At 41.9% G+C, this 25231-nt stretch overlaps 2 protein-coding genes across 7 annotated transcripts in view; one reads left to right on the top strand and one right to left on the bottom strand.

The window, feature by feature from the left end:
• LOC121908921 (voltage-dependent T-type calcium channel subunit alpha-1I-like) overlaps window positions 1-12631 on the top strand; it is a 42260-nt gene extending 29629 nt beyond the window's left edge. For all 4 annotated transcript variants that reach the window (XM_042429260.1, XM_042429268.1, XM_042429261.1 and 1 more), the window contains 16 exons: window positions 2-70; window positions 245-429; window positions 519-645; window positions 1778-1903; window positions 2024-2113; window positions 2572-2764; window positions 4313-4464; window positions 4566-4675; window positions 4819-4952; window positions 5042-5112; window positions 6679-6757; window positions 7064-7185; window positions 7566-7856; window positions 7951-8101; window positions 8536-9086; window positions 11204-12631. In XM_042429260.1, the coding sequence (XP_042285194.1) occupies window positions 2-70; window positions 245-429; window positions 519-645; window positions 1778-1903; window positions 2024-2113; window positions 2572-2764; window positions 4313-4464; window positions 4566-4675; window positions 4819-4952; window positions 5042-5112; window positions 6679-6757; window positions 7064-7185; window positions 7566-7856; window positions 7951-8101; window positions 8536-9086; window positions 11204-11893 (3141 nt within the window). In that variant the 3' untranslated portion in view covers window positions 11894-12631. The remainder of the gene's footprint in view (window position 1; window positions 71-244; window positions 430-518; window positions 646-1777; window positions 1904-2023; window positions 2114-2571; window positions 2765-4312; window positions 4465-4565; window positions 4676-4818; window positions 4953-5041; window positions 5113-6678; window positions 6758-7063; window positions 7186-7565; window positions 7857-7950; window positions 8102-8535; window positions 9087-11203) is intronic.
• A 1663-nt stretch (window positions 12632-14294) lies between these two features.
• Window positions 14295-24813, bottom strand: LOC121905918 (synaptogyrin-1-like). 3 transcript variants are annotated; one of them, XM_042424535.1, is made up of 5 exons: window positions 24533-24811; window positions 21506-21740; window positions 18450-18595; window positions 18152-18300; window positions 14295-14772 (listed from the first exon to the last, which is right to left on the bottom strand). In XM_042424535.1, exons 1-4 carry the CDS (start codon window positions 24635-24637, stop codon window positions 18196-18198), a joined length of 591 nt encoding a protein of 196 aa, XP_042280469.1. In that variant the 5' UTR covers window positions 24638-24811; the 3' UTR covers window positions 14295-14772; window positions 18152-18195. The 3 variants fall into 3 exon arrangements, with proteins under 3 accessions (XP_042280469.1, XP_042280452.1, XP_042280462.1); XM_042424518.1 differs by lacking the exon at window positions 18152-18300 and having other exon boundaries at window positions 14295-15326; window positions 24533-24813; XM_042424528.1 differs by lacking the exon at window positions 14295-14772 and having other exon boundaries at window positions 17659-18300.
• Between the last annotated feature and the right edge of the window lie 418 nt (window positions 24814-25231).

Below are 25231 nucleotides of genomic sequence, written 5' to 3' on the forward strand. Positions count from 1 at the left end.
GGAGCGGGCGTTTCTCAGTGTGTCCAATTACATCTTCACTGTGATCTTCATAGGTGAAATGATGATTAAGGTAACCATAACACTCTAAAGTCATTTTCTCATCTTACTCATAGAAGGGCCATTTTCCTCCTTGGTGGGAATCAGAATTGCTTTCAGTCTCATTTTCTGCCTCATATTACTTTATTATTTCAGTAGTTTAGCTTGATCTATGTGTGTCTGTGTGTGTGTGTGTGTGTGTGTCAAGGTGGTAGCTATGGGCCTGTACTTTGGAAACGGTGTGTACCTGCAGAGCAGTTGGAATGTCTTAGATGGACTGCTGGTGTTTGTGTCGCTGGTGGACATCCTGGTCTCTATCGCGTCAGCAGGCGGTAATCGTATCCTAGGCATACTCCGTGTGCTTCGTCTGCTCCGCACACTGCGACCGCTCAGGTAAGTACACGTGAGATTTTCCCTTGTGAATACTAGATTGATATTATCTGGTGTGTAACTGTACGTGTATGTGTGTGCGTGTGTTGCAGGGTGATAAGTCGTGCTCCAGGTCTGAAACTGGTTGTAGAGACTCTAATCACATCCCTCAGACCTATTGGGAATATCGTCCTCATCTGCTGTGCTTTTTTCATCGTGTTTGGGATTCTGGGAGTCCAGGTAAACACCATATATTCTCTGTTCATCCACTGTTGGTCGATAACAGAGCTCATCATTTTTAGTAGTTGACAATTTTCATTAAAAAATATTTATAATGAGCAGATTAGTTCAAACATTATTTTTATGTTGCCAAACATCCAAAGCTGGTTGTGTTTTCTTCCAAACTGATAACTGTGGTTTAAAATAAATGAGGCACAGCTCAGAAAATTCTTCAAGTAATAAAAAGTGAAGAGGAGAACTGGGAGACAATGCAAATGAGGTACTGATTATGCACCATAGTCCCTGGAAGTAGTTCAAAAAAAGTTTAAAAAATGTATTTTTTAAAATCCATTCGATTTTCATTTGGATTTTTAATATTATTTTCTTTATCAATTCATGTACTTTATTATGTTTTTATATTCTTAAAATGTCATCTGTTTTTCTATATTCAAGCAAAGACTGACAAATTCCCTTTTTAAACTAAACATACATACATACAACAACTAAAGTAAAACTTACCAAGTTCCAGTTGGATCAATAAAATGTTTTAAAATAGTGGTTCACCCCACAGGTTCCCAAAATAAATCTGAGGTGTAACAAATAAATAAAGGGAAGAGAAAGAAAAGATATATATCGATATATACATATATATACATATACATATATATGCATCACATACCAAAAAAAGTTGGGAACCATTTTTTATGTTCTTTTCATTTTTGTACTAAAAGCCATTCAATGGCCTTCTGTAAGCTCTCCATCTCTGTTTGCTAGTTTAAGTTTTTGCTCATATTTCTGCAAACATTCAGATCTGATGCATTCACAGAAAATTATACTTGATGAATACAGAAGCTGATATTTACAAACAAGTGTATATTTCTCAGAGACCCACCACCACTGGATCATCTTCCTATGAGAACACTTCATGCTGGAGTGTTTCTGTGCTTGTAATGAATTTAAGGGCGAATGGACCAGATGTTGTTTGGATATCTGAGCTGTAACAGGGCTGTAGGGGCTTGATGACAAATTTACTGTACTGTATTACCATATACATCAAACTTATCTCTGCTCCAAGAAGCTTTGTTTTCTTTATCATATGGTTACAGTTCAGTGCTCTCATATGTTGCATGTGTGTGTGTGTTTTTGTATGCAGCTGTTTAAAGGGAAGTTCTTCTACTGTGATGTTCCCGATGTGAGTAACATCACCAATAAAACTCAGTGTTTGGAGGCAGGACACCGCTGGATTCGGCGGAAATACAATTTTGACAACCTGGGACAGGTTTGTATCACACTCACACAGATACACACACATACACACACACACACACACACATCCTGGACTGACAGCTGCTCTTACAAACTGATTGATAGCACATTTATATGAGTCTCACTCTTCCAGGCGCTGATGTCACTGTTTGTGCTGTCATGTAAAGACGGCTGGGTCAGCATCATGTATGATGGTTTGGATGCTGCCGGGGTGGACCAGCAGGTGATGAGACACACACACACACACACACACACACACACACACATACACACAGGACAAAAGAGGGTATGTGAAATAAAGAATAAATATCAGGGGGACTTACAAAGCATTCGGGTGTACAGTATAGTGAATTTCACAGTGTTATGGTTCTGTTTTGTGTCAGTCTCAGGCACCATTTGATCTCGTTTGTTTCAAGGAGAGAGGGGAAATATTTCAGGAGAGAAGGAAGGTGTAAGGAAAGAAAAAAGTCAGATGGATAAATAGATGTGAGTTGACAGTGCTGGCAGTTTCACTGCTGACTCAGGACTTACATTGTCTTCTCGTTTATGCTCTCTGCTTTTCTTCCTCTCCACCCCTCCTCACCCTCTTTCGTCATTCTTTGGTCCTCTTTTTCCTTTTTGTCCCCATTCTACCTTCCCTCCTCCTCTTCTTCCATTTTCTCTCTCCATCTACGACCGCAGCCAATAAGAAACAACAACCCTTGGATGCTGCTGTTCTTCATCTCTTTTCTCCTCATCGTCAGCTTCTTTGTGCTCAACATGTTTGTGGGCGTGGTGGTGGAAAACTTTCACAAGTGTCGCCAACAGCAGGAGGAGGAGGAGGCGCGACTGAGGGAGGAGAAACGACAAAGAAGATTGGAGAAGAGGAGGAGGAGTAAGAGGGCAGGAGGGAGGGAGAGGGAGTGTAGGACATACATGGCCAAAAGTATGTGGAGAAATATTACACCCAGTTCCAAAACACTGGGCATTAATATGCTGCCATAACAGCCTCCACTTTTTTGAGAAGGATTTCCACAACCTGGTATTTGCTCCCTTTCAGCCGCAAGAGCATTACTCATGTCCAATGTGTGCCAGACCACCTGACAGGTGGCCAGAGGGTCTCGCCCACGGCTCATGTGCGGCTCTTTTCTCTGCATCACTATCTTTATGCGGCAGGTCTATTTTTGTCAGAGCAGCTCACTTCTTTTGAAGTAAGAAATTCACTTTCAAATGTAAATAGATGCCTTCTTTTATTGACATTTCACATGGATTTTGTATTTAATGATACCTTCATGACTCTATCTTTATGAACATGTCGCAAAACTAGTTACCTTTCCTTCGATGTCTGTGAAGCAGGAGAGGGAATGCTGAGGTTTTCCTTCTGTTCATATACATTATTCAGGAAATTGATTCGTGAAGTACAGATAAAACAGCATTAAAAAAATGGCAGCCAAACTACTCTAAACAATATTTGAAATGTTTCTGCTGAAGAACGGACCGTGTGAAGCCTCTAACGTGCTTTTGAGTGGACATTTGAAACATGATGGAGCTACTGGAACACGATGTAGCTTCATCCAGTGGACAACCAAGGGTAGTGAGGTCAGGCACTAATGTTGGGGGCGATAAGAACTGGCACAGTTCCACTTCATCCCATAGATGTGGGGTTGAGGTCAGGGCTCTGTGTAGGCCAGTCACGTTCTTTCACACCAAGCTGGGAAAACCATGTCTTCATGGACCCTGCTTTGTGTCATTTTGAAGCAAAAAATGGCTCAAAGTCTGAAGCAGATGATAGCTTAAAATATCATTGTATGTTGTAGCATTAAGATTCCCCTTAATTTGAACTAAGAATCCTTTCCTAAGTCATGATAATCAGCTCCGGACTACAAATACACATGACGTGGGCGTCCATATACTTTTGGCCATACAGTGTAGATGTAATATTTACAAACACGCATGATAAACCTCTTTTCTCTGTATACATACTGTATGAGTACATGCATAATTTCTGTCCATGTTACGCTCTGATACACACTTAGCGCTGCTGCACACACACAGTGTTTTTTTTTTTTTCTCTCTCTCTCTGCTCTACCTAATTTCTGTCTCATTCTGTCCTTCTCTCTCTGCAGTGTAATCTCTAGTAGTGCTTTCCTCTTAGTCAGTTAACTGTCTGGCAGCAGACAGCGAGAGTTTCTGCCCAAAGACACCTTGAGGTGCCATGTAGAGTGTGCGTGTGCATGATGAATTCCTGAGGTGGCACTTTTAGTCTGTACACACACATATGCACACACTCACACACACAGCAGCACGCCACTTGGCACCTACTTCATCAGTGACTTCATAGCCCATATCATATTTTTCGTTCAGAAGCAATTTAATGACTTTGTGTGTGTGTGTGTGTGTGTGTGTGTGTGTGTGTGTGTGTGCGTGTGTGTGTGCGACGCAGGGGCCCAGGAGAAGCCATATTACGCTGACTACTCCCCATTGCGTCGATCCATACACACCGTGTGCACGAGCCACTACCTGGATCTCTTCATCACCATCATCATCTTCACAAACCTCCTCACCATGAGCATGGAGCACTACAACCAGCCTCAGGTAACCATGGCAACACCTTATTCCACCTGTCCTAGAACCATAGTAATGAAGCGGTATGCGGTGGTACTTGCAGTGTGTGTGTGTGTGTGTGTGCCCTGCAGTACCTGGTGGAGATACTCAAGTACTGCAATTACGTCTTCACGGTGGTTTTTGTCATCGAGGCCATTCTCAAACTCATCGCTTTTGGCCTGCGCCGCTTTTTCAAAGAGAGGTATTCACACATCACATGATATTCACAATGCAAAAACATACCATATACCTTTATCATTAGAGACTCTTTAATCGTGTGTGTGTGTACGTGTGTGTGTGTGTGCGTGTGTGTGTGTGTGTGTGTGTGTGTGCTGGTGTGTCAAGATGGAACCAGCTGGACCTCGCCATTGTGTTGTTGTCCATCATGGGAATCACATTGGAGGAAATAGACCTGAATGCTTCCCTCCCCATCAACCCCACTATCATACGGATCATGAGAGTCCTGAGGATAACACGAGGTACATGCTCAGCGACGCAAACACGCGCAAACACGCACAAAGTACCATGATATGCGGCTGATAAGAGCTGACACGCTGCAATGTTTCAGTGTTGAAGCTGTTGAAGATGGCAACAGGAATGAGAGCTCTGCTGGACACTGTGATGCAAGCTCTGCCTCAGGTAAGTGGAAGCACTGATGCTGTAAAATAAAATATGTGTTTTTAAAGCGATAGGCTGGTTTCCAGATCTGATGAATTGCAGACAGCTTGTTTTATTTAGTGATTTATGAGGCCTGGCACTGCCCGTCTCCCACATCATTTACTTGCATTACTGATTCTCCCAACTGACTGACTGACTGTGTCAAATCACTACTAAACGAGGATGAAGACACTCATGTTTAACTAAAGGCTAATTGCGTTTCCTTAAATTTATTAGTATGGCTGATAAATCACCAGTTAACTCATAAATTTATGGCACATAACTTCACAGCTGCTTTGAGTGCAGTTGTTTTGCCACTGAGTAGCTGTGAGGAGATAAAATATGAACCAGAAAGTCCAGTCTGAAAGCTTATCACACACAAAGACACCCCACAGTAATTTATCCTTCTTTGAGGCAGGAATGTAAAAGTCTGTCAAGTTATCACGGCAGCAGCTATTTTTCTCCTCTGTTGCGACGCTTGTGAGGTGAACAGTAAAATATGCACACTTCTACAAAGAAACAGATGTTCGGCCAGGTGTCTGATTGGCCAGTATTGTGCATTTGTGGACGACATTCCTTTGTGTTAAAGCAAAAGGTGAGCCGGACCAGTGCCATCTTTTTTGACGGTCCTATTTTCAGTCTGAACATGACAGTCACAAGCAAGTGTCACCATAAACTGAGATGCTTCTGTGATTGTTTTTTTTTAAATAGTATTAATAGAGATTTGGCGAATGAGAATGGTGGAGTAGGAAACGGGGAATGCCTTTTCAAGAAGGATCTACTGCAGCTCCAGGGCTCGGCGGACCCTCAGGGGACCCGCTGAAAGATGAGAGAGGGGAGAGAGAGAGAAGGAGTGAGGGAGGGAAACAAACAGGTATGCAGGGCAAACAGGCATTTATAGAAGTTAAACAGGAAGAGGAGGGTGTGGTCCTATTTCTGAGTTTCAGCTAAATCTCCATTTATCAGCAGTCTGTGGTGGCTTCCACAATTTCCTCCCAAACTGGAAATGGTAATTCCTAAATTGTAGCAGTTGGAGATTCAGATTCCTACTAGATCTAATCTCCAACTACGCTGATGCCCTAACCATCCAGGAGGGAGAACATGAGCTCTCATTGGCCTCCCACCTATGAAAAATGCCAATTGTTTGCCAGGTCTTTTTTCCCTGCACTTCATGAGTAGGCTTGTAGACCATTTAATCAGGCATCCCCATACCTCCTACCATGAGGGAAGGCGAGTCAAGCCCCTGTGACTTCCTTTGTAATCAGAATAAATGGGCGTGTTTGTGATTCATGAGGACTGGATCCAGGCTATGAAAGCACACGACAATCTGAAATATGATTCAACTCCAGGTATCATGATGGTTTCTAGTAGAAGTAGTATCATCAATTCAATAAAGCTTAGCAATCTCTGTCTCTGCTCTCTTTCTATCTGTTTGCATGTTTTCATCTCTCTCTCTCTTTCTCTCTCGAGGTTTACTGTACATGTCTTTTTTTCTGTGTATCATACACTGTATATATCTGTGTGTGTGCGTGTAATGTGTCCGTCTAGGTGGGGAATCTGGGTCTGCTCTTCATGTTGCTGTTCTTCATCTATGCAGCTCTGGGAGTTGAGCTCTTTGGAAAACTGGGTTAGTGTGTGTGTGCGTGTACGTGCATGCATGTGCGTGTGTGAGTGTGAGTGTGTGTGTGTGTGCATGCATTTAAAATCGATGTGCGGATGTGTGTGTGTGTGCCTCAGCTGACACTGGTGAGATATCCGTGGATTACGTAACATGCATAAATTTTGTTGTGTTACATACATTAATTATGTCAACTTAGAATTGGTGCTCTAATCAGTGCTCTAATCTACACACAATTCTCTTTCTTCTTTCCAATCCCCTCGCCTTCCTCTCCCACACTTACTGCCTCTAACACTCTTTTCATCCTCTTTCCAGAGTGTTCGGACGAGAACCCATGTGAGGGTCTTAGTCGCCACGCTACCTTTGACAACTTTGGCATGGCTTTCCTCACGCTCTTCAGGGTGTCTACTGGGGACAACTGGAATGGGATTATGAAGGTTATTTCTCTCCCTCTCTCCTTTACTCTGTGGGAGTTTTTAAGAAGATGGATAAACGACAATGTCCGTTTTGTTTTTGTCTGTGGGTATGTGTATATATCGTTTATGAGACAGGCGTTGCATTAAGCAGAGAGCAGATCACTGTTTTTATGACAGAATAATAGCTGGTGACATTAGAGGGTTAGGAGAGTGTATTATTCCTCGGTGACAGGCTCAAGGTCTTTTCACGCTTGGATCAACATCTCCCCCTGTTGGAGAAGAGATGAAGTACAAAATAGAGCATTCATAGACCCGAATCTCACCTTAATCCCTTTTATCTTTTATCACTTTTGTTCCCTGCTTCATAATCTATATCCTCCCCTCTTACCCTCGTCATCCAGGACACGCTGCGTGACTGTCGCCCACAGGATCGCCACTGTCTAAGCTACCTGCCCCTGATCTCTCCGGTTTACTTCGTCACCTTTGTCCTGACGGCTCAGTTTGTGCTGGTCAACGTGGTCGTAGCCGTTCTGATGAAGCACCTGGAGGAGAGCAACAAGGAGGCTCAGCTGGAGGAGATGGAGGAGAGGAGGGAGAGGGAGGAGATGAGGGAGAGGGAGGAGGCCAACCAGCGTCTTAATGCTGCGTCTGTGGGAGGAGACACGGGGCAAAATGCGGAGACACCTGCCCAGGTAATGGACGGAGTGAGTGTGTTTCTGCGTATGTGAAAGGGAAGGGATTTAAGGTGACAACAATGATGACAGCGGTGATGATCTCCTGTGGCAGGTGCAGTTTGAGGATGAGGAGTGTTCCCATGGCAACCTGCTGAGCATTGGACGCATGCTGTCTCTCCCTAGCGACAGCTACGTTCAGCCACTCAGATTTCCTTCTTATCCTCCCATTGGCCACGAGGCTTACTCCAGCTACAGCTACTCAGGTAATTGGGTTGTTTAGCCAATTAAATTAAGGGAACAGTTTTTAATGTGCAAACTGAATTGCTGTAAAGATTATTGCTTCCATAAATAGACAATGTGATGTGGAACATAGAGGCGCTGCCATTATAGCTATTAAAGGATGGGACAGTTTTTTTATATTAGTGACAAAGAGTGAAGCACATATATTGCAAATTTACATCTGATTTTAAATGTTTGAGAGGATTAAGATGAGATGATTGTGATCTGTGAATTATATTGTAAATAAGAATCAAAATGACAGAAGATTTGCCTCAATTTTATCTTGTATATAAAAGTATATATTTAGCAAAAAATAACATCATAAAATGTAATAAATTGAGGTTTCTGGGGTGAATGGCTTGATCCTTAAACAGCACTTGAATAACAGTTGTCCATGCGGTAACATTATGTTCTGCAGGCTCCATGTCATCGCTGGGCTCCAGCGGGGGCAGCTCGCTGCTGCAGGTTCCAGGAGCTCTGCCCGCCATCAGCCACGCTTCACTGCAGTTTGGACGCAGTACAAGGCCAATGATCTGCCTCAGCACCTCTCAGAGCACGGACAGGCACTCTCCACACAGACTCAGTCCGGCTGATAGCATAGAAGGATACAGGTTTAGCCCAGCTCACAGAATAAACAGACACAGACTTAACTCGGCTCATAGTATAGATGGATATAAATTCAGCCCCGCTCATAGATTAAACAGACACAGACTCAGCTCTGCTCATAGTATAGATGGATACAGGCTCAATCCAGACCACAGTACAGACAGACCTAAGCTGATGTCCAGCCACAGTATAGACAGACATCACTCACTCAGACTGAGTCCCACACAAAGACGTCCTTCTCACTGGCTCAGTCCTGAAGACAGTTCAGACAGAAACAAGCTGAGCCCCTCCTACGTTCCAGAAAGTTCAGTCCTGAAGAGACCAGCATCCCTTCGCATCGCGACCAGACAGTTACGGAGACAGGTATGTAATCATCTTTCAAGAGTTCACTGTGAACACTAAAGTCTGCAGTAATATTTGTCAAAGTCACATTTTCATTGTGTGGTAATACAGTGCAGAGTTTTTAAAACAATCTACAGTTAAACTGCATCAATAACTTTCATTAAAAACAATGCAGACTCGATATTGACTGTGGAACATTACACAACCTACGCAAATGTCAAGAGTCAGCTAATTGATTTTCACACTGTATGGAAATGCATGTAATTTAATCGATAGATGCCTGGCGTGGCAGGAGAAATACATCCAAAAATGCAAAACACAACAGCACAGTTTGCAGAATCGGTGGATGTGATGGAAAGAATACGTGATTTGTGGTAAAATGACTGATGTGGTCCTTTAAATCTCTAAAAGAACCCCACCTAACAGGACTACAATGTAAGTGATTGGGGGACAAAATCCTCAGACCACAGGCAAAAATTCCTTCTTCGTGATCCTCAGACAGTGTTTAGTACGATGAAAGGGTACTTCTTGGTAGTTGCATTAGTTTTCTTGCCAAGACACACCAGTAATAAATCTACAAGCTACTCCTAGGACTAAGATATTCATCTGATTTGTCTAACTTTAACTTCTGAAGCCTCATATTAGGTTTAGATAAATTGTGCAATATATTTTTGCACAGAGCAAGGACTATGGATTTTCTTTCATGGCCAGGTTAGACAGGAGGAATCAGTACAGCAGCCAGTAACTCTTTCAATGCAAAGCAGTCTCTGAGACCTTTCAGAAATACCTTTTTCTGATGTTTGTTGTACTGGATGATAAACTGTACCTCTGCATAGGAAGTGAGGTTTTTATTTTTATCATGAACACAAATGTGAAAAAAAATGTTCCCATTACGCGTGTTTTGATCCGGCGTGATCTGCAGGCGGCACACACTTGTTTATTATTTAATGTCATCAAAATTGCAAGAGTGTATTTTAGTATTCTGGTCTTCTGTTGCTGTTATGCCAAGTTATCACATTGTGTTAAAGGATAAGGCTGGCATCCTGCTCACAAGTATTGTGTGCGTATCCAAAGCTTGATATTCCTCTGAGCCGTAGACCTCCGTTATTGTCCAAAAACAATTAAAAACTCATGAGCCACACTGCTGCTGCACTGGGTGACATGTTCCTTTGCCCCGAAGGCAACGGTTACTGTAGTTTGTTTTGAAATGGTTCCAAAGACTAGTAGCAGTGGTCACATTTTCAGTGTCAGGAGAGCAGCTCTGTGTAAGGCAGACCCAGCTGTGCATGTGCAGGGACAAGGGTTCATTTATAGAGGTTCACTTGCTTGTTGTGCTACACATCACAACCATGGATGTATAATAAGAGCTGGATAGGGTTCTGCCGCTCAGCTTTGCAGACAATTTTTCCAGTGGTTACTTGCGGTATTGCAGTGAAAAATCCCCCTGCGGCCCAAAAAGCATTTTCCCCATAAACCACCACTGTAAAAGAGACGTCTGTAAAACTGTTGACAAGACACCTTGAACTGCAAACAAGGTTGATTATGACTCTTTCTATCAGGAATTTTTGATCCATGGAGGTTTTATATTTGTAAAACTTCCCTTGAGCCCAGAAAAACGATCTGTGATGTCACCACAATGTAAAGTCTACGGGCCAAACGGGAACTCGTGGGCGGGGCCAACAGGAGAAACACTACTGTGCATATTCAGTGGGCCGCACAACGTGGAAGAAAACCCAGATGCTAGAAACTTTTTTGGCGTATGCACCAGCCGAGCAGTTCTTATTGGACTGAATTTGTGGTCTGGTATCCAGCTCTTATAACACATCCATGACAACAACCTCCCGACTTTGTCCTGAAATTCTTTGAGAAATTTACAATGTAGCAGAAAGTCAAGAGGTTGTGATATATAGCGCAACAAGCTAGCGAAGCTCTGTAAACAGATTACTCTCCGGAGATTGAAAACGTGATTGCTGTTATTAGTCTTTGGAGTCGTTTCTAAACAAACTAACATGACCATAATCTTTGTGGCGAAGGAGCATGTCGCCCAGTGCAGCGGTGTGGCTCACTGACATGTTTTTAATACATGTGATGAAGATTGTGTGTTTATACATCTGTGTGTGTATGTGTTCTGTGTGTAGGAGGCTGTGCGCTGTGACTCTCTGGATCAGAGCGGCTCAACTGACGATTTGGCAGAGCCCCACCTCACTGTGCCCACAGCCTCTTCCACACCGCCACGCCAGCGTTCATCCAGCGTACACACACTGAAATATACACACCCCCAGAGGGTCATCTCATGCAGGAGCCACAGCCGGAGCCACAGTGAAACCACTGGCCAAGAACATGTACCTGAGCAGGCCATCTGCGGCTCGCAGCCAGAAACAGATGTCGAGAAGCGGCCTCTCAGCCCGCAGAGTCTGTCCAGTCTGAAGGTCCCCAGCGGTGAATCCACCTTATCAGCTCCGCTCTGTAGCTCCAGAGCGGTCAGCCCCGACCCCAGTCTCCAGTTAGACGACGCCGACGAGGAAGTCAGCCGTATTAACAGTTCCGTTCACACACACTCACACACACAACTTCCTCCCAGCTCCTCACACAAAAGCAGACACCTTACCCCGAGCCCTGGGGAGCACAGGAGCCGCCTCAGCCAATCAGTGTCCCCGGTTTCGGGCAGGAACAGGAAGGAGAGGCTGAGCCCGCCGCCGGCGGAGGAGCCGGTTACCATGGCTACCCAGCTGATGGACAGCAGTGTTGAACTGAGAAGGCGGACTCTGTCCTTCGATGCCACAACCCTCTCTCCCAATCAGCTGGAAGGGAGCTCTGTGGACGACTAAACAGAGACGGTGGACTGGTTATTCCCTGAAGTGAAGGAGCCTGATGTGCTGCTGAAGCACACGAGAGGGGCGGGAACCGCAATCCTGTTTCCTATTTCCTGTTTCAGGCCCCGCCCTTCACCTCGTCCTGTCCAATCACCAGATTTTCACAGGGTGTGTGTGAGACGAACTCTTTCAGACTGTGCGTGTATGCGTGTGTATGTGTTCAAAGACTTTTCTCCCCTTTGTGCTATTTGCACACAAGATGCACACAAGAATACGTTTCCTTTTCTTCTATCATAGTCCTAGCTTTAGTTCAGACATAGTAGTCACTCCCAGCTATATTTACTCAAACACTAGCCCTCCCCTTGCTTGCTGTCCTCCTTCTGCCCTCACTCTCATCCTTTTCCTTGCACCTCAAGCCTAGGTCAGAGTACGACACAAAATGACTTGAAAGGTGCAGATTAAGTTACAGGCTGATCTGCTGATGTTCAAACACACAGACAGAAAAGAGAGATCACACTGCTAGGACTGCAACAAATTATTATTTTAATCACTAATTAATCTGCAACGATTTGTCAATTTTTTGATGAGTTGATCATCAGAAAATAAATCGGCAAATATTTGGATAAATGTTTAATCCTTTTGAAAAATGCCACAATTCTTTGATTCAAGTGTCTCAGTTGTGAATATTTTCTGGTTTCTTTTGTCTTCTATCATAGTGAACTGAATATCTTTTTTTTGGGACAAAAGAAGACATTGGAGGACGTCACCTTGGGCTTTGGGAAACGGGGATCAACTTTTTTTCTTAATTTTCTGAAATTTTATAGACCAAATGACGAATGGATTAATCAAGAAAATAATCATCAGATCAATCAATGATGAAAATAATCTGCTGGTCATTTTTTCGATTCATCATTTGGTCTCTAAAACACAACTCAGAAAACAGAAAAAATGTCATAATTCCAATTCTTAAAGATATTCAATTCACTATAATAATACTTTAAAGCGGGAAAAAGCCACAATTTTCACATTTGCATTTTGCTTGAAAATTGATTAACTAATTATCAAAATAGTTGAGACTAATCAATTCATTGTTTCGGGCTCTTCACACAACTTCTCATTCTGTCTTATAATAAATTTCTTGCTCTGTTGGGGGAAACACTACAGTTTATGTTTACACAAGAAACAGAAATTTAAATGATAACATTACAAAAGTTAAAGCTGATGAAGACTTTTATATGAAAACGCTTAATTTGTAATCGCACACTTGTATTTATCGGTACGGACACATTGCTATTTTATAAGAGAGTTATTGCAAAATCAAACATCGACATCCAGTTGATGTTCCTGAATCCACCCGACTCTGACAGTCAAAAAAAAAAAAAAAATCAATTCTCACTTAGAGCTTCTAAGTTAAAACCTGTAGTGTGACCTGGGCTTTAGTAGTCTCTACCTCGCTTTTTCCTGATCCCAACCATTCAAATGTTCAGTCGGCATAGTTCTCTCACCCCCCCCCCCTCCATTTCCTTTTCTCTGTCTTAGTATTCTCAGGGTAGAGGTAGTTCATACGCAGGTGAGTGTGAGCATGTGATCAGAGGTCTGCAGAGTTAGAGTGCCCCCTGCTGTCTGAAGCCCGAGCTGGCCTCGTCTCCCCTGATGTTTAAAAGAGAAGATATTATACTACTATTCAGACAAGACGCAGATATACAGAAGGGCTTATTCAAGTGATATAACGGCTTGTAAAACTTTGTAGAAAATGGATCAGATTATATTTTATTAACACAGCAGCGAAGATATGAGAACTACAAAGGTGAATTTCTACATTTTTGAATGTCAATTTATCTGCCAGTGATAACGATGATGGATGATGATGTCAGTGCTGGATGTTGATTATAATGATGATGATGATGATGATGATGATGATGATGATGATGATGATGACTCTGGATGATGCAAATGTTCATAATATTGTATAATGTTCCTGCAGAATGAAAGCAGGGTATGATATAAGCTCACCTGCAGTTACATGATTGGACAGTGTTGGAATAAAACCACTTCCTGTCTGACTTTCATTTGACTCGGTCACCTTGCCTGTGTCCCTCCTCCAATATAAAGAGATAAAAAAAAAAAAACACAGCAGAGAGGGCTGCAGTCCTTCAACACGAGCCTTTTAATCTAAAAATAAAGCAAACATACAGCAGCTGCCTGCTGCTGTTAATGAATTCAACATAACTCAAGTAGCCTGTCTAATTATGGTTTTCCAGCAGATGTTGATTAATATGCCCAACACATTCTTGGATCTTGGTCTCAATACATAATTATATTAAAAAAAAGAGTTGCAAGAAGCAAAGAGGAAAATTATTTAAAGATGATGTGAACAAAGGCAGACCCACAGCTCTGATGGTGGTGGTGGTGGATAGAGTTTATTTTTCATTATACCACTTCAGCATATCACAATAAAATATTTAATCACATGAATATTTCACACTGAAACACTATAGCATTCAGAATGCATTAAGCTGTCCTGCCTTTATTTCCCTGCCCAGAAAATGTACCAATTTCTGCAAAAACCCTGCCCCTCTCACTCGTCTCCTCGCAACCTATTGGTCAAGCTGACTGTCTGTCTCAATTTCAGCCAATGGTAAGCCACAGAGGTCGGCAGGGCAGCTTGTGATTGGTCAGCCTAACTGAGGGCAAACAGAAGCAGATAAACAGCTACGCAGCGTCACTGTCCTCCATATTTCCTTCACTAAAGACCTTGTATCCCTTTATAAGGCAGATGGAGCATCATCACTGATCTACATCTATGTTAATCTGCACCATATGAACATGCAGTCAAGGGGTGTGTGTTTGTGTGTGTGTGTGTGTGTGTGTGTGTGTGTGTGTGTGTGTGTGTGAATACTTCCAGGTGTATATACACGTGTCTCCAGGTGTACATGTTTATCTGTTTCCAGATGTGAGGTGTGAGTACAGCTGTGTTTGCGTGCTGTGTGTGTGTGCATGAACAGAAGACAGTATTCTTGACACAGAGGATTACAACTAACTAAGCTGAGCCAGCAGTTGCCATGGTGATAACAGACCATACATCACATGACCCAAATCCCTGCCAATCCCAGGAGAGGATGGAAAGCCACTAAAACAGCGAGGCAGGAAGTTGTCCATGCCCGCGTCGTACGCAGTGTCGTTCAACTCACTCCTCCTTATCTCTCCTTTCTGTCTGTCTCTAGAAGGCCGGAGCCATGGGTCTCTGCTGTGTGAGTTTCTGGGGGTCCAGGGTTTCAGTGAAGGGCGGGGCTTGATAGGGGTTGGTGGTTACTATGGTAGCGCCATTAGCAATGGGGTACGGTGTAGCTCGAGCGTTGCTGGGGACGGGCTCCAGGTGTTGCCATGTGAACAAGTTCGTGTTGGAGCCGGACAAGAAGCGCCGCAGTGCACTCAGCGTCAGGACAGCCTGTTAGTAACACACACACACACACACACACACACATTAGAAGAAGTTAGTAACACACTGATTTGTATTAGAAACACGATTATGTCACATGATGTGTTTATATCATATGGGATGGATGGAAAACATTGGAAAGATTCCCATGTTTACGACTTGTGAGCTTTCAAAGGTGGTTGTTTGAGTTGGTCAAGTGAGTGTTCGAAATACTGACAACATATTATTATATTCATTAAAAGGGACATATCATGCAGCCTCTGTCTGAAACAGGCCGTTTTAGCTCCTGTCTCTTTAAGGCCCCCCTCCAGATGAGCCCGCTCTGTTCTGATTGGTTAGTTTCCGGAAGCTGCATCACGGCCGACTTCTGGCAGCTCCAGAAGCTACGTAAACAAAAATAGTAAGATTTCACTTATTTTTCTTGTTCTTTACTCGAAATGTCAACATCTCAAATACATTTGTTCATGTTGAGCCTGAATCCCATCCAAAATATGGAAGTGGACAATGTGAACAACACATGGAACAACCTTAGCAACAACCATAGCAACAAAGGCAACGGAAAAGACAGCCAGGTCGTCGGAAAGGTAGAAAAAAACATTGCAAACAAAGCAATGATGCTTTTGACTTGTTCCATGTTTAACATCCGACACCATAACAGCGTATAAATAACAGAAAACCAGAAAAAGCATATTATGTCCAATTTAAATTTGGGTTTGATCACCTTCAACAACTGACTTTGGTTGATTTGAGACGTCTCAGGCACTTCCTTATTATGAAACTCAAAGTCGGACATATCAGAGCTTTCTGGTGATGATTACGACTCTCAATCTCATACTTACGATAACTACGATATGTCAAGAACATGGTACTACTCTTGTAGCCCTTTAACTCTGCAAAAACTCTGGTAACCCGATGCTTCCCATAACCAGAACTTATAAGAACCATGTGAGACTTTGGTGCTAGGTTCTTCCTTGTGTTTTCCCAGTAAGCAGCATTTACAAACTGGAACATTTGGGATTTATGGCATGGCTGGAGCTGGCACCAGCTGGTCGGTGTAATTTATGTTTTGTAGTTTTCCATTCTATTGTTAAATCTTTTATTTTTTTCACTTCACGACCGTGTGTTGCATCCACATTCCTGCCTGATGCTGAGGTGAACCTTTTTGTTTCAGGTAATAATAATAACAACAACAATGGCTCCATTACATACCACTGAGGTAGTGAGTGAGCATGCCCGACACCAGAACGCCGAAACTGGCTCACCTAAGTGTAATGCAGCCATGATTAACATTATTTATTCCAGCTGTGCTTTTCCTGCTTCGACAAGTCAAAATGTCTGCCAATGCTGACTACAGCTCTCTTTGAATGGGTTAAAATAATATTGAGGGCCTAGACAACAAACATTTCCCATTGTTTTTAGGTTATTAGTTGTCTTGATTGATACAGGAACTTGAGCAGTGGAAAAATGTACTTCCAGTAACTCCCCAAAGCAGGCGGAGAACAGAGGAGACAAAAGCAGAACCCATAACAATGGCTGCATGTTATTTTATAATCCTGCAGTGGAAAAGGGCTATTACACAGACCTGCACACATGCACATTTTAGTTAAAGAGCAGTTACACAAAACAGACAAAAAAGAGGGTTGAAGAGACAAGACGAGCAGAATGTTAAAGGTTATTAAAAGAGTCCAGTGAACCCATAAAGGTGAAGAAAGAGACAGATTAAAAGAGAACGGACAAAATTAATGCAGCAAAGGTTTGGTCAAGCTCCAGAAAAAGGCTGGCTTCTACATATCCTATAATGCAACTTGACAGCTTTTTGTTGGACCCTAACAGAGTGGTAAATGCTCACAGCTTTGTAACTCCGCACCCTCATTTTGGCTTTCTGTTAAACATGTGTAGTATTCAAACCTAAGCTGCGATACCCAGGTGATGTCACTTGAGTAAATACCTCATTTAGAAAACTCCTTTCACATCAACTGATGACATTCACTCAGTTTTTAGTGGCTTACTAGTACAAACCATATCTAGTATGTTAAATAATGTGTTAAATTGGTAAAGAAGTTGCCAAGCTATAAAGGAAACTTGTAGAAAACTTTTGATTTTGTCCTCTGTCACATGCTATAAATCCTCCACAGAAGAAGATTGGAATAATTTAACACAGGACTACTTTTGTAAAGCACTGTACATCCTTGACACAATTACAGCTTAACCTCTCCACATCCTCTGACAGGGAGATGAATAGCTGCTATGGTTTTGGTGGTAAGATGGCTCAATCGAATTCCTAATGGATAATAAATCAGTCGCTCTCTGTCTGAGCAGCAGTGTTTTCTGGCACAATGAATTTCTTCAAACTTTTATTTAATCGAGGAAGACTCACTCTCTTTTTATGGAAATGTCCAGTTCACATTCACACAGTTGCATACATTCACATCTGGAAGCAGCCCAGTACAACCACAGTCTTTACTTTATCTTTACTGGAAAAACTGCTAAATATTATCTGGTACCAGCTTCTCAAGTATGATACAAATACAGACATACATACACTCAGTTTTTTAGGCTTATTAGGTTTTATAGGTTATAATGTCCAATTTGTTTTCAACCAAAGCTGAACCTTATACATATTATACTTAATAAACTGGCAACTGAGTGTCTATCAATATTTGAAATATATTGTTTTTAATAATGTGATATCAACTTGAACCGTATCACACAGCCTTTCTCTGAATCTGCTTATTACACGAGCTAACTGACTTTGTAAAACTGAACCAAACCTGACGCTACGACAAACTTTCAGATATGCCCTTAAAAAACCAGTAACATGAGGACAAACTCAGTGTGTGTGTGTGTGTGTGTGTGTGTGTGTGTGTGTGTGTGTGTGTTAGACTAAAGAGAGGGTGGGAGGGGTCCTCGGCAGGAGCCTCTGCTTGTCCTCCATGAAGGAAATGTTCTTAAATCTGTTCATTTCCAGCAGACACTGATAGCCCTGAAAATACACATACACACCGCTGGTCAGACGCACAAAGATGATGATGATCATGATGATGATCATGATGATGATGATGATGATGATGATGAGCACAAACACACACTCACAGAGGACAGGTTTACACAAAGGTACATGAAAATACCGACCCAGGTGAGGATGGAGAAGAAGCAGAAAGCGATGGTGGCTCTGGCAGCGTCGGAGCCCTGGGCCAATGGCAGCTCATCTGGAGAGGTAGCCTGCCACTGATTGGCCAGAAAACAGAAGCCAACGAACCACAGGAAGCTGGCGAGGCCTGGGGAAATATATACTATGTTATACATACATATTTTAATGGTGACAGTAGCCTTTGTCCAGTATGTCCAGTATGAGTACTAAAGTCCGACTGAAATCATGTTTAATCATCCCTCTTTGCAGTTGAACATAATGTCAACCTTTTTAAAATATATTCTTAGTAAAAGTTTTGTATTACTAGAATGAAGATATAAAATATCAGAAATTGTCATGGTTCTGTCCCAGTCTGGCTCTCTGTCCCTCCACCAGTCCACCAGATGCCCAAACACTTTTTCCCTGTTTGTTGAACTGGACTGAGTGGGAGAAGACCAGATAAGATATGTTGCAGATTAAAGGACTTGAGATACTGTTGCTCATTGCATTGAACCTTTGTCCAGACATTTTACTGCCAAGTTTGTAATACATGTGCTCGATTGGAAGAGGATGCAGACCTGAAATGAAATCTGAAACACTTTTGCCTTCACCTGGTTAAGAATGAGTATGTTTGTTTTACGACCAGATTGTTTTGAGAGTGTGTTTAAGGCTGGTTTCTCTGAACTGACAGGTTCATTGAATTCACCCTCTAAGTGGTGATGTATCAGTTTTTGGGTAATGGAAGAGATCTGCGTTTTGGACTTTGGTAGTTTGCATGTCTCAGATTGTCTTGCAGCCCACTAGGCTCTGTGGCACAGAGTGTTTTTTGTTTGCATTTGGCCTGCTGGCATTAAAAGCTTTCTTGAGTTTACTTGTGTTTTCCAGTGTTTTCTTGGTTTTCTGTTTGCTCTGCATCAGTCTCGTTATCCCTGCTCCCTGTGCCTTCCCTAGCCAATCAGCTCCCAGCCTGCCCTTGTGTCTTGCCACCTGTTCCTCATTGTTTCATTAGTTCAGTTTGTATTAAGTCCTGGTTTTCAGTTCAGTCTCGTTGGATCCTTTGTTCTGCTTTGTTTGTCCTGCTTTCTTCAGAATTCTTCAGTTCAGTTTCGCTTTGCCTGCACTCCTGAGCTCTGTTCCTGAGTTGAGTAAATAAATATCGATTCTTCAGTTCCTGCTGTCTCCTCTCCTGCATTTGGGTCCACCTGCTCCGCTACACCTAACAAGAAATGCTCCTTTTTCTCTCAGCTAGTTTGTTTGATTGATGTTAGCTGGCAGGCTGCCGGTATTACATCGCACAGAACAGAGACAAAGTAAACAAACTGCTGCACCTACAAGTCATGGACAGACAGTGTGTCGCTAACAAGGATTTTGTAGAATAACAATCAAACCAGCATCTAAAGGGACAGAAGTGACATTGCAAGTAAGATTACATGCTAGCCTGCAAACTGACTTCAATGGTGCACTTCTCTCCAGTGAACGTTTGTTTGGTGGCTTATTCAATAAACTAAGGTGCAGGACAAGACGTGTGTTCATGTTTGTAAGTTGGATAAAAAGGAGATTTTAGCAGGAAAGCTATTGTGGGTTTTTGTTCAGAGTCTGTGTCTCTTATGTTGTGTAGCCTGATGCTATCAGGCTCAGTGTAACCGTCTGCTCTGCCTATAATTGAACACCACGTTATCGCTTTATCCAAGATTTGATTTGCTGTATCGAAATAAGGACTCCAGCTACATAAGTGGATGATGAAACGGTATTTAACCAAACAATGTAAAACTAGGAGGTACCATCATGAAATCAAAGAATTTAAAATATAACTTTCTTCCTCACAGTTTCTGATGACAAAGACAAGTGATTTTAAGAGCAGATATGTTTGCTGTAGTAGACAAAAAAGGCACTTTAATTTTAGTTGGACTTTAATTATTTCTCTGATGATACAATAAGAGTTTGAGTTGTGGTGAAGTTCACCACTGATTCAGCTGCCAAAGATGATTAATAAGGAATCTGGTTCTAGATGAAAAGTAATGAAATTCATGTCAAAAATGACCAAAAGGGCTGGATTTTCAAACGCATAATACAACTATGGATGCTTTTGTCACACATCAAAGAAACTAGATCATGTTTTACTTTTTCATGGACTGTAATAAATAATGGACGTGGCCACTGTGACGTCACCCATTGGTTTGTGGACTCCTGTTTTGAAGCCTCAAGTTTGCCATTTTGACTGTCGCCATCTTGGATTTTTGGAGCCAGAAGTGGTGAGAGGAGACCATATTTGGACAAGAGGGTGAATCTGACCCTAATGCTAGCTGCTAGTTTGGCTAGCATGCTGCATTTGCAGTCTATGGTTAATTGTGATAATGCTAATGCTAATTTTTGCTAGTGGAAAAACAGGCTTAAAAACATTAAAACAAAATATACTTACTGGGAAAAACTGAACATCGGACTCAGACTTAGAGGGTCTTTTAGTACAACCAAACACTGAACAAGACTTTTTAGGCGACCCAAATGTTACAATTAACTTTCATGAACTAAAAACACACTAAAATAGCAACAGCTACACCTGTGAATCTGGGGTTATGCCATGGTTACGTTACCTAACCAATGTTGTCGCCGTGGTAGCAAGTTGTCAATCACAACATGGCCACACCCTAAAGCATACTCTGCTTTATCGTCTATTTCACTCTAATTGTGACCATAATTTAGAAAATGAGCATCATGCTGTATTGAAGAAGACTTGAAACTAGAGATTGAGACCATAAACTCATCAGAATCAAAGTGTTTACTGAGGTAATAAATCAAGTGAGAAGTAGGGTCATTTTCTCATAGACTTCCATACAATCTGACTTTCTTTTGAAGCCAGTGGAGTCGCCCTCTGATGGCCATTAGAGAGAATGCAGGTTTAAGGAACTTCTACATTGGCTTCACTTCTCAGACCCGAACTACCTGCTTGTTTGATTTCTGAAAATTTGCTCTATAAATAATGATTATATATTATATATTACTATTATATTATTACATTAATCATTAGTCCATCATACAGTATTTGTAAGAGTGTTTATACCAGAGAAAACGAGGTCCAGCAGGACGGCGCGTCTTCTGTCCTTGACATTGCTGATGGAGGGAAAATAAATGTCCAGGATCAGGAAAAAGATGCTACCAAGGAAACAGGTCACGCCCACAGTGACACCATAGTTACAGGCATCGGCGTTGTTGTTGAAGACGCAGAGCAGACGCTCACTGCCGATGTTGATGTAGCCCTCATTCACGATGCAGCTGAAAACCACCATGGAGAAAACCTGCAGCGGGATTGTGTGAGGAGACAAAGACACGAGGGTTTATTATCTAACAGGTAGAAGAGAATGAACTCACACTTGTGTATGAATGCTTTTCATTCCACATGCATACCACACACAGACATACCAGTATAAACAAACACTGCTTCTTTGTGTGTGTGTATGTGTGTGTATGTGAATGACAAACTGAGAGAAGGTGAAACTAAGATACACGTGTACGGTCTACTTAAACATGACAAAGTCATTATGTAATAGTTTTAAAGGGTAAGTTCACATAAATAAAAAAGGAGAAAACAAACATATTTTTGTGCAGATAATTTTGGATTTATCTGACAAAGTTTCACATATTTTTTTTTACATTGGTGACGTTGGGGATTAAGAGGCAAGTCTTCTTAATGGGTAATTTTACCTAAATCATAGAATATTTTCCCCACTTGCTCCTAATGATGATGTGGAGAGTTTGTGGAGATTTTGAGACTTCTGCTGCTATCCCAATACAGTGGAGGTAGTCAGGTCAAATTTATTTATAGAGCACATTTAAAAACAAAAGGTGCTTCCCAGAGAAATTTATGATACAGTTAAATCATTAAAAATAAAACAAAAATAAATGGGTAAATAACTGTGACAGACAAAATTAAAACAATTTTGTCTTGATATTAAAGGGGACATATTATGCATATTTACAGGTCTATATTTTAATCTGGGGCTCTACGACTGGGAACATCTTTGAATGATTTGCAGTTCAGAAAACTCTTAATTTATCTTATACTGGCTCTTTATGCAGCCCCTCAGTTCAGCCTCTGTTTGAAACAGGCCGTTTTAGCTCCTGTCTCTTTAAGAGCAGCTTAAAGCCCCGGTGTTTGACTCGCAGGGAGCATTTCTGCAAACATTTCTGAACTTTGACAATGTTTAACATAGAAATACAACAACATAACAGTATAAAAATGACAGAAAATCACAAAAACCATAATATGGTCCCCTTAAAAATTAAGAAAACTCAAAGGCAATTATATAAAGGTAGGACTTTAGCTGGGATTTGAAAGTCGTGAAAGATGGGAAAGACCTAATATTCCACTAATAATTGGAATAATAGCCCAGTCAGAATAAAAATGCCTCATGTAACCTCAATCGGAAGAGACTGGTCTGATCCGGCCCGATTGAAAGTAATTTTCAATCAGGTTGAAAAGGGTGGTGTAAACCTTTGATAATCCGTTCAATAAGAAAATATTAGCACCTAATAACCATGTAAGAGAGAGCTATTTGAATAAATGCTACAACTCCTCAAGACCCAAGCCTGCTGATTAAAGTGAAGGGAGTTAGCCCCGAAATTAGTGACAATGGGTCAACCTAACCTGACCAGGCTCACTTAAGGTGGACTGACTTAAGGCGGACCAGCTAATTCTCATTGTAGTGGCAATCTCAGCCGCTCCTAAACAGAGAACAGAGACATGCCTGGCTGCTGAGTCTCTCGCCAGTTTTGTTCAGCCCCCCTTTTGTTGGGCTGACAGTGGCCGCTAGGAACATTTTGACATGTCTCCCTGATGTATTCATCACTGTGTTCATGTCACACAGCTGTTCTGATTAAATGTGTCAGTGCATGTAAACACCACAACGTATTAGATCACATCCCATGTAGACAGTTGACCTGAAATCTTCAATCAGAATGAATAAAAGTGTGCATGTAACCACGGCTACTGATTGGCAAACTGTTCCACATAGAAACGTGGAACAGAGAGGAGCAACTGATGAGAGGATCTGAGGGGTCTGGATGTAGAGCGTGGACTGAGGAGATAAAAAATGTTGGCTGGTGCCAAACCGTGAATAAGCTTTAAAAACAAATAAAAGTATCTTAAAATCTCTTCTATACATATTTCACTGAAATACATATAACCTTTGCCTTGTACCTCAGCTACATTTGGTTGGTGGCAGAGATCTCAGCAATAAAGCAATTAAGACCATCTTAATAGCGCCTCTTGAGTGCAGCAATTAGGAAATGTTTTGATTTTTTTTTTTGGAAAGGTTGTTAATTAATTCCCTGCAAAATGAGATGTAAATATGAGACACTTACCTAGGGATGGACATGTTGCACTTACTGAAACTACACAATATGACTGTCAACAATGTTCACAATAAATGTGAGAACATATTATTTTAATTTACCTATCATTGGATATCTAGAACAATTTATTGTCATGATCAGTGGGGCTACCACTGTAGGCCTATATATCACATTATTTACATTATTGTACAGACTTTTTCTAATTTATATCTGTTTTTTTTTCATTCATAACTGCTTCTTTTTGTCTGGATTTTGTTTTTCCACTGAATATTGAACTGAATCATGACATGAGACAGAGAGGAGGAGGATGTGCTTCTGCTAACTTGTTTTGCTTCCATAAAATCCAAATTGCTCATTGTTCCTCTAGTGCACATTAGTGCATGACTCACAGCTGCACAGCAAAGAGGTGTTACATACTGGCTGGGGTGCTCACATCAGCTCAGTCTAGAAACAAAGAGGCTCCAGATAAACATATGATAATCAGACGCTGCTGGTCCTGAAGCTTCAACCAGAAGCTGCATCACTGACATGATTTCTGTTATTACACCGAGTTGCCAATACAGTCCTGAAATTAACAGCACAGCAGAGCTTTCTATTAAAGATACCCAACCCAATACTGATTTACATGACTGGATAAAAAGCAGAGACAAAGCCTGTGAATGGAGACAAGGAGAGAGGGGGGCGCAGGTAGGCCTGTTCATTGATGGTAACCCACACGTTGCGGACAGCAGCTTACCCACGAAAGCAGCCTGAGGAGGGTGCGGGGATACGTGAAGAAGGCGACCGGATCGAAGGTGACGCTCCCGGCCTTCGCGGCGCCGTACGCGCCCGCTGGCTCCATCCCTCCGGCGTTTCTGCTGCCTGACGCCCGCTGAGAGAACGAGACGAGACGGTCCGAGAGCTGCGCGCAGCGGCGGCGTCCTCCTCCAGCCTCGGTGTGAAGTCACACCGCGTCACTGACAGCTGCTCACAGGCTGCACCGCAGAGGCAGGCAGCGCTCATTATGGTCTGAATTAAAGTGATAATTCAGCCTATTGTTCGTTAAACGGTGTTTTATGACATTTTAGTCTATAAAACATTTTTATTATTATTATTATTTTGCCTCAAAGGACACACGATATTATTAACCTATTAAATACCCATAATATTGCTGTAGCTGATTTAATTAAGTGGCATTAATTCAACCTGATCTTTTATTGACTTTCAGCAGAATTGTATTTATGATGTCACATCCTTTTACAAAATCATGTTGTCCAAACTAAAGATTTTAATCCAAATGATGGTGGGCTGCTCTCATAAACTCCTAAAAAATTATTATTCAGAATTATTATCCACGCTTATTCCTACAGTTAAGATTTATGTGCAGAGTTTGACACTAAAAGGCTGTTTTCACTTTCAACTGCTGGAGAGGAAAGTTTCTCTCTGCTCATTGAAA

The sequence above is a fragment of the Thunnus maccoyii genome, chromosome 2, assembly GCF_910596095.1.
Source record: "Thunnus maccoyii chromosome 2, fThuMac1.1, whole genome shotgun sequence".
Taxonomy (NCBI): domain Eukaryota; kingdom Metazoa; phylum Chordata; class Actinopteri; order Scombriformes; family Scombridae; genus Thunnus; species Thunnus maccoyii.

Coding starts and splice junctions, on each gene's coding strand:
- LOC121905918 (XM_042424518.1), bottom strand. CDS start 24,637: ATGGAGCCAGCGGGCGCGTACGGCGCCGCGAAGGCCGGGAGCGTCACC. Junction 21,741..24,532: donor TCCTCAGGCTGCTTTCGTGG/GTAAGCTGCTGT, acceptor ATCCCGCTGCAG/GTTTTCTCCATGGTGGTTTT. Junction 18,596..21,505: donor GCTGGACCTCGTTTTCTCTG/GTATAAACACTC, acceptor ATATTTCCCCAG/GCCTCGCCAGCTTCCTGTGG.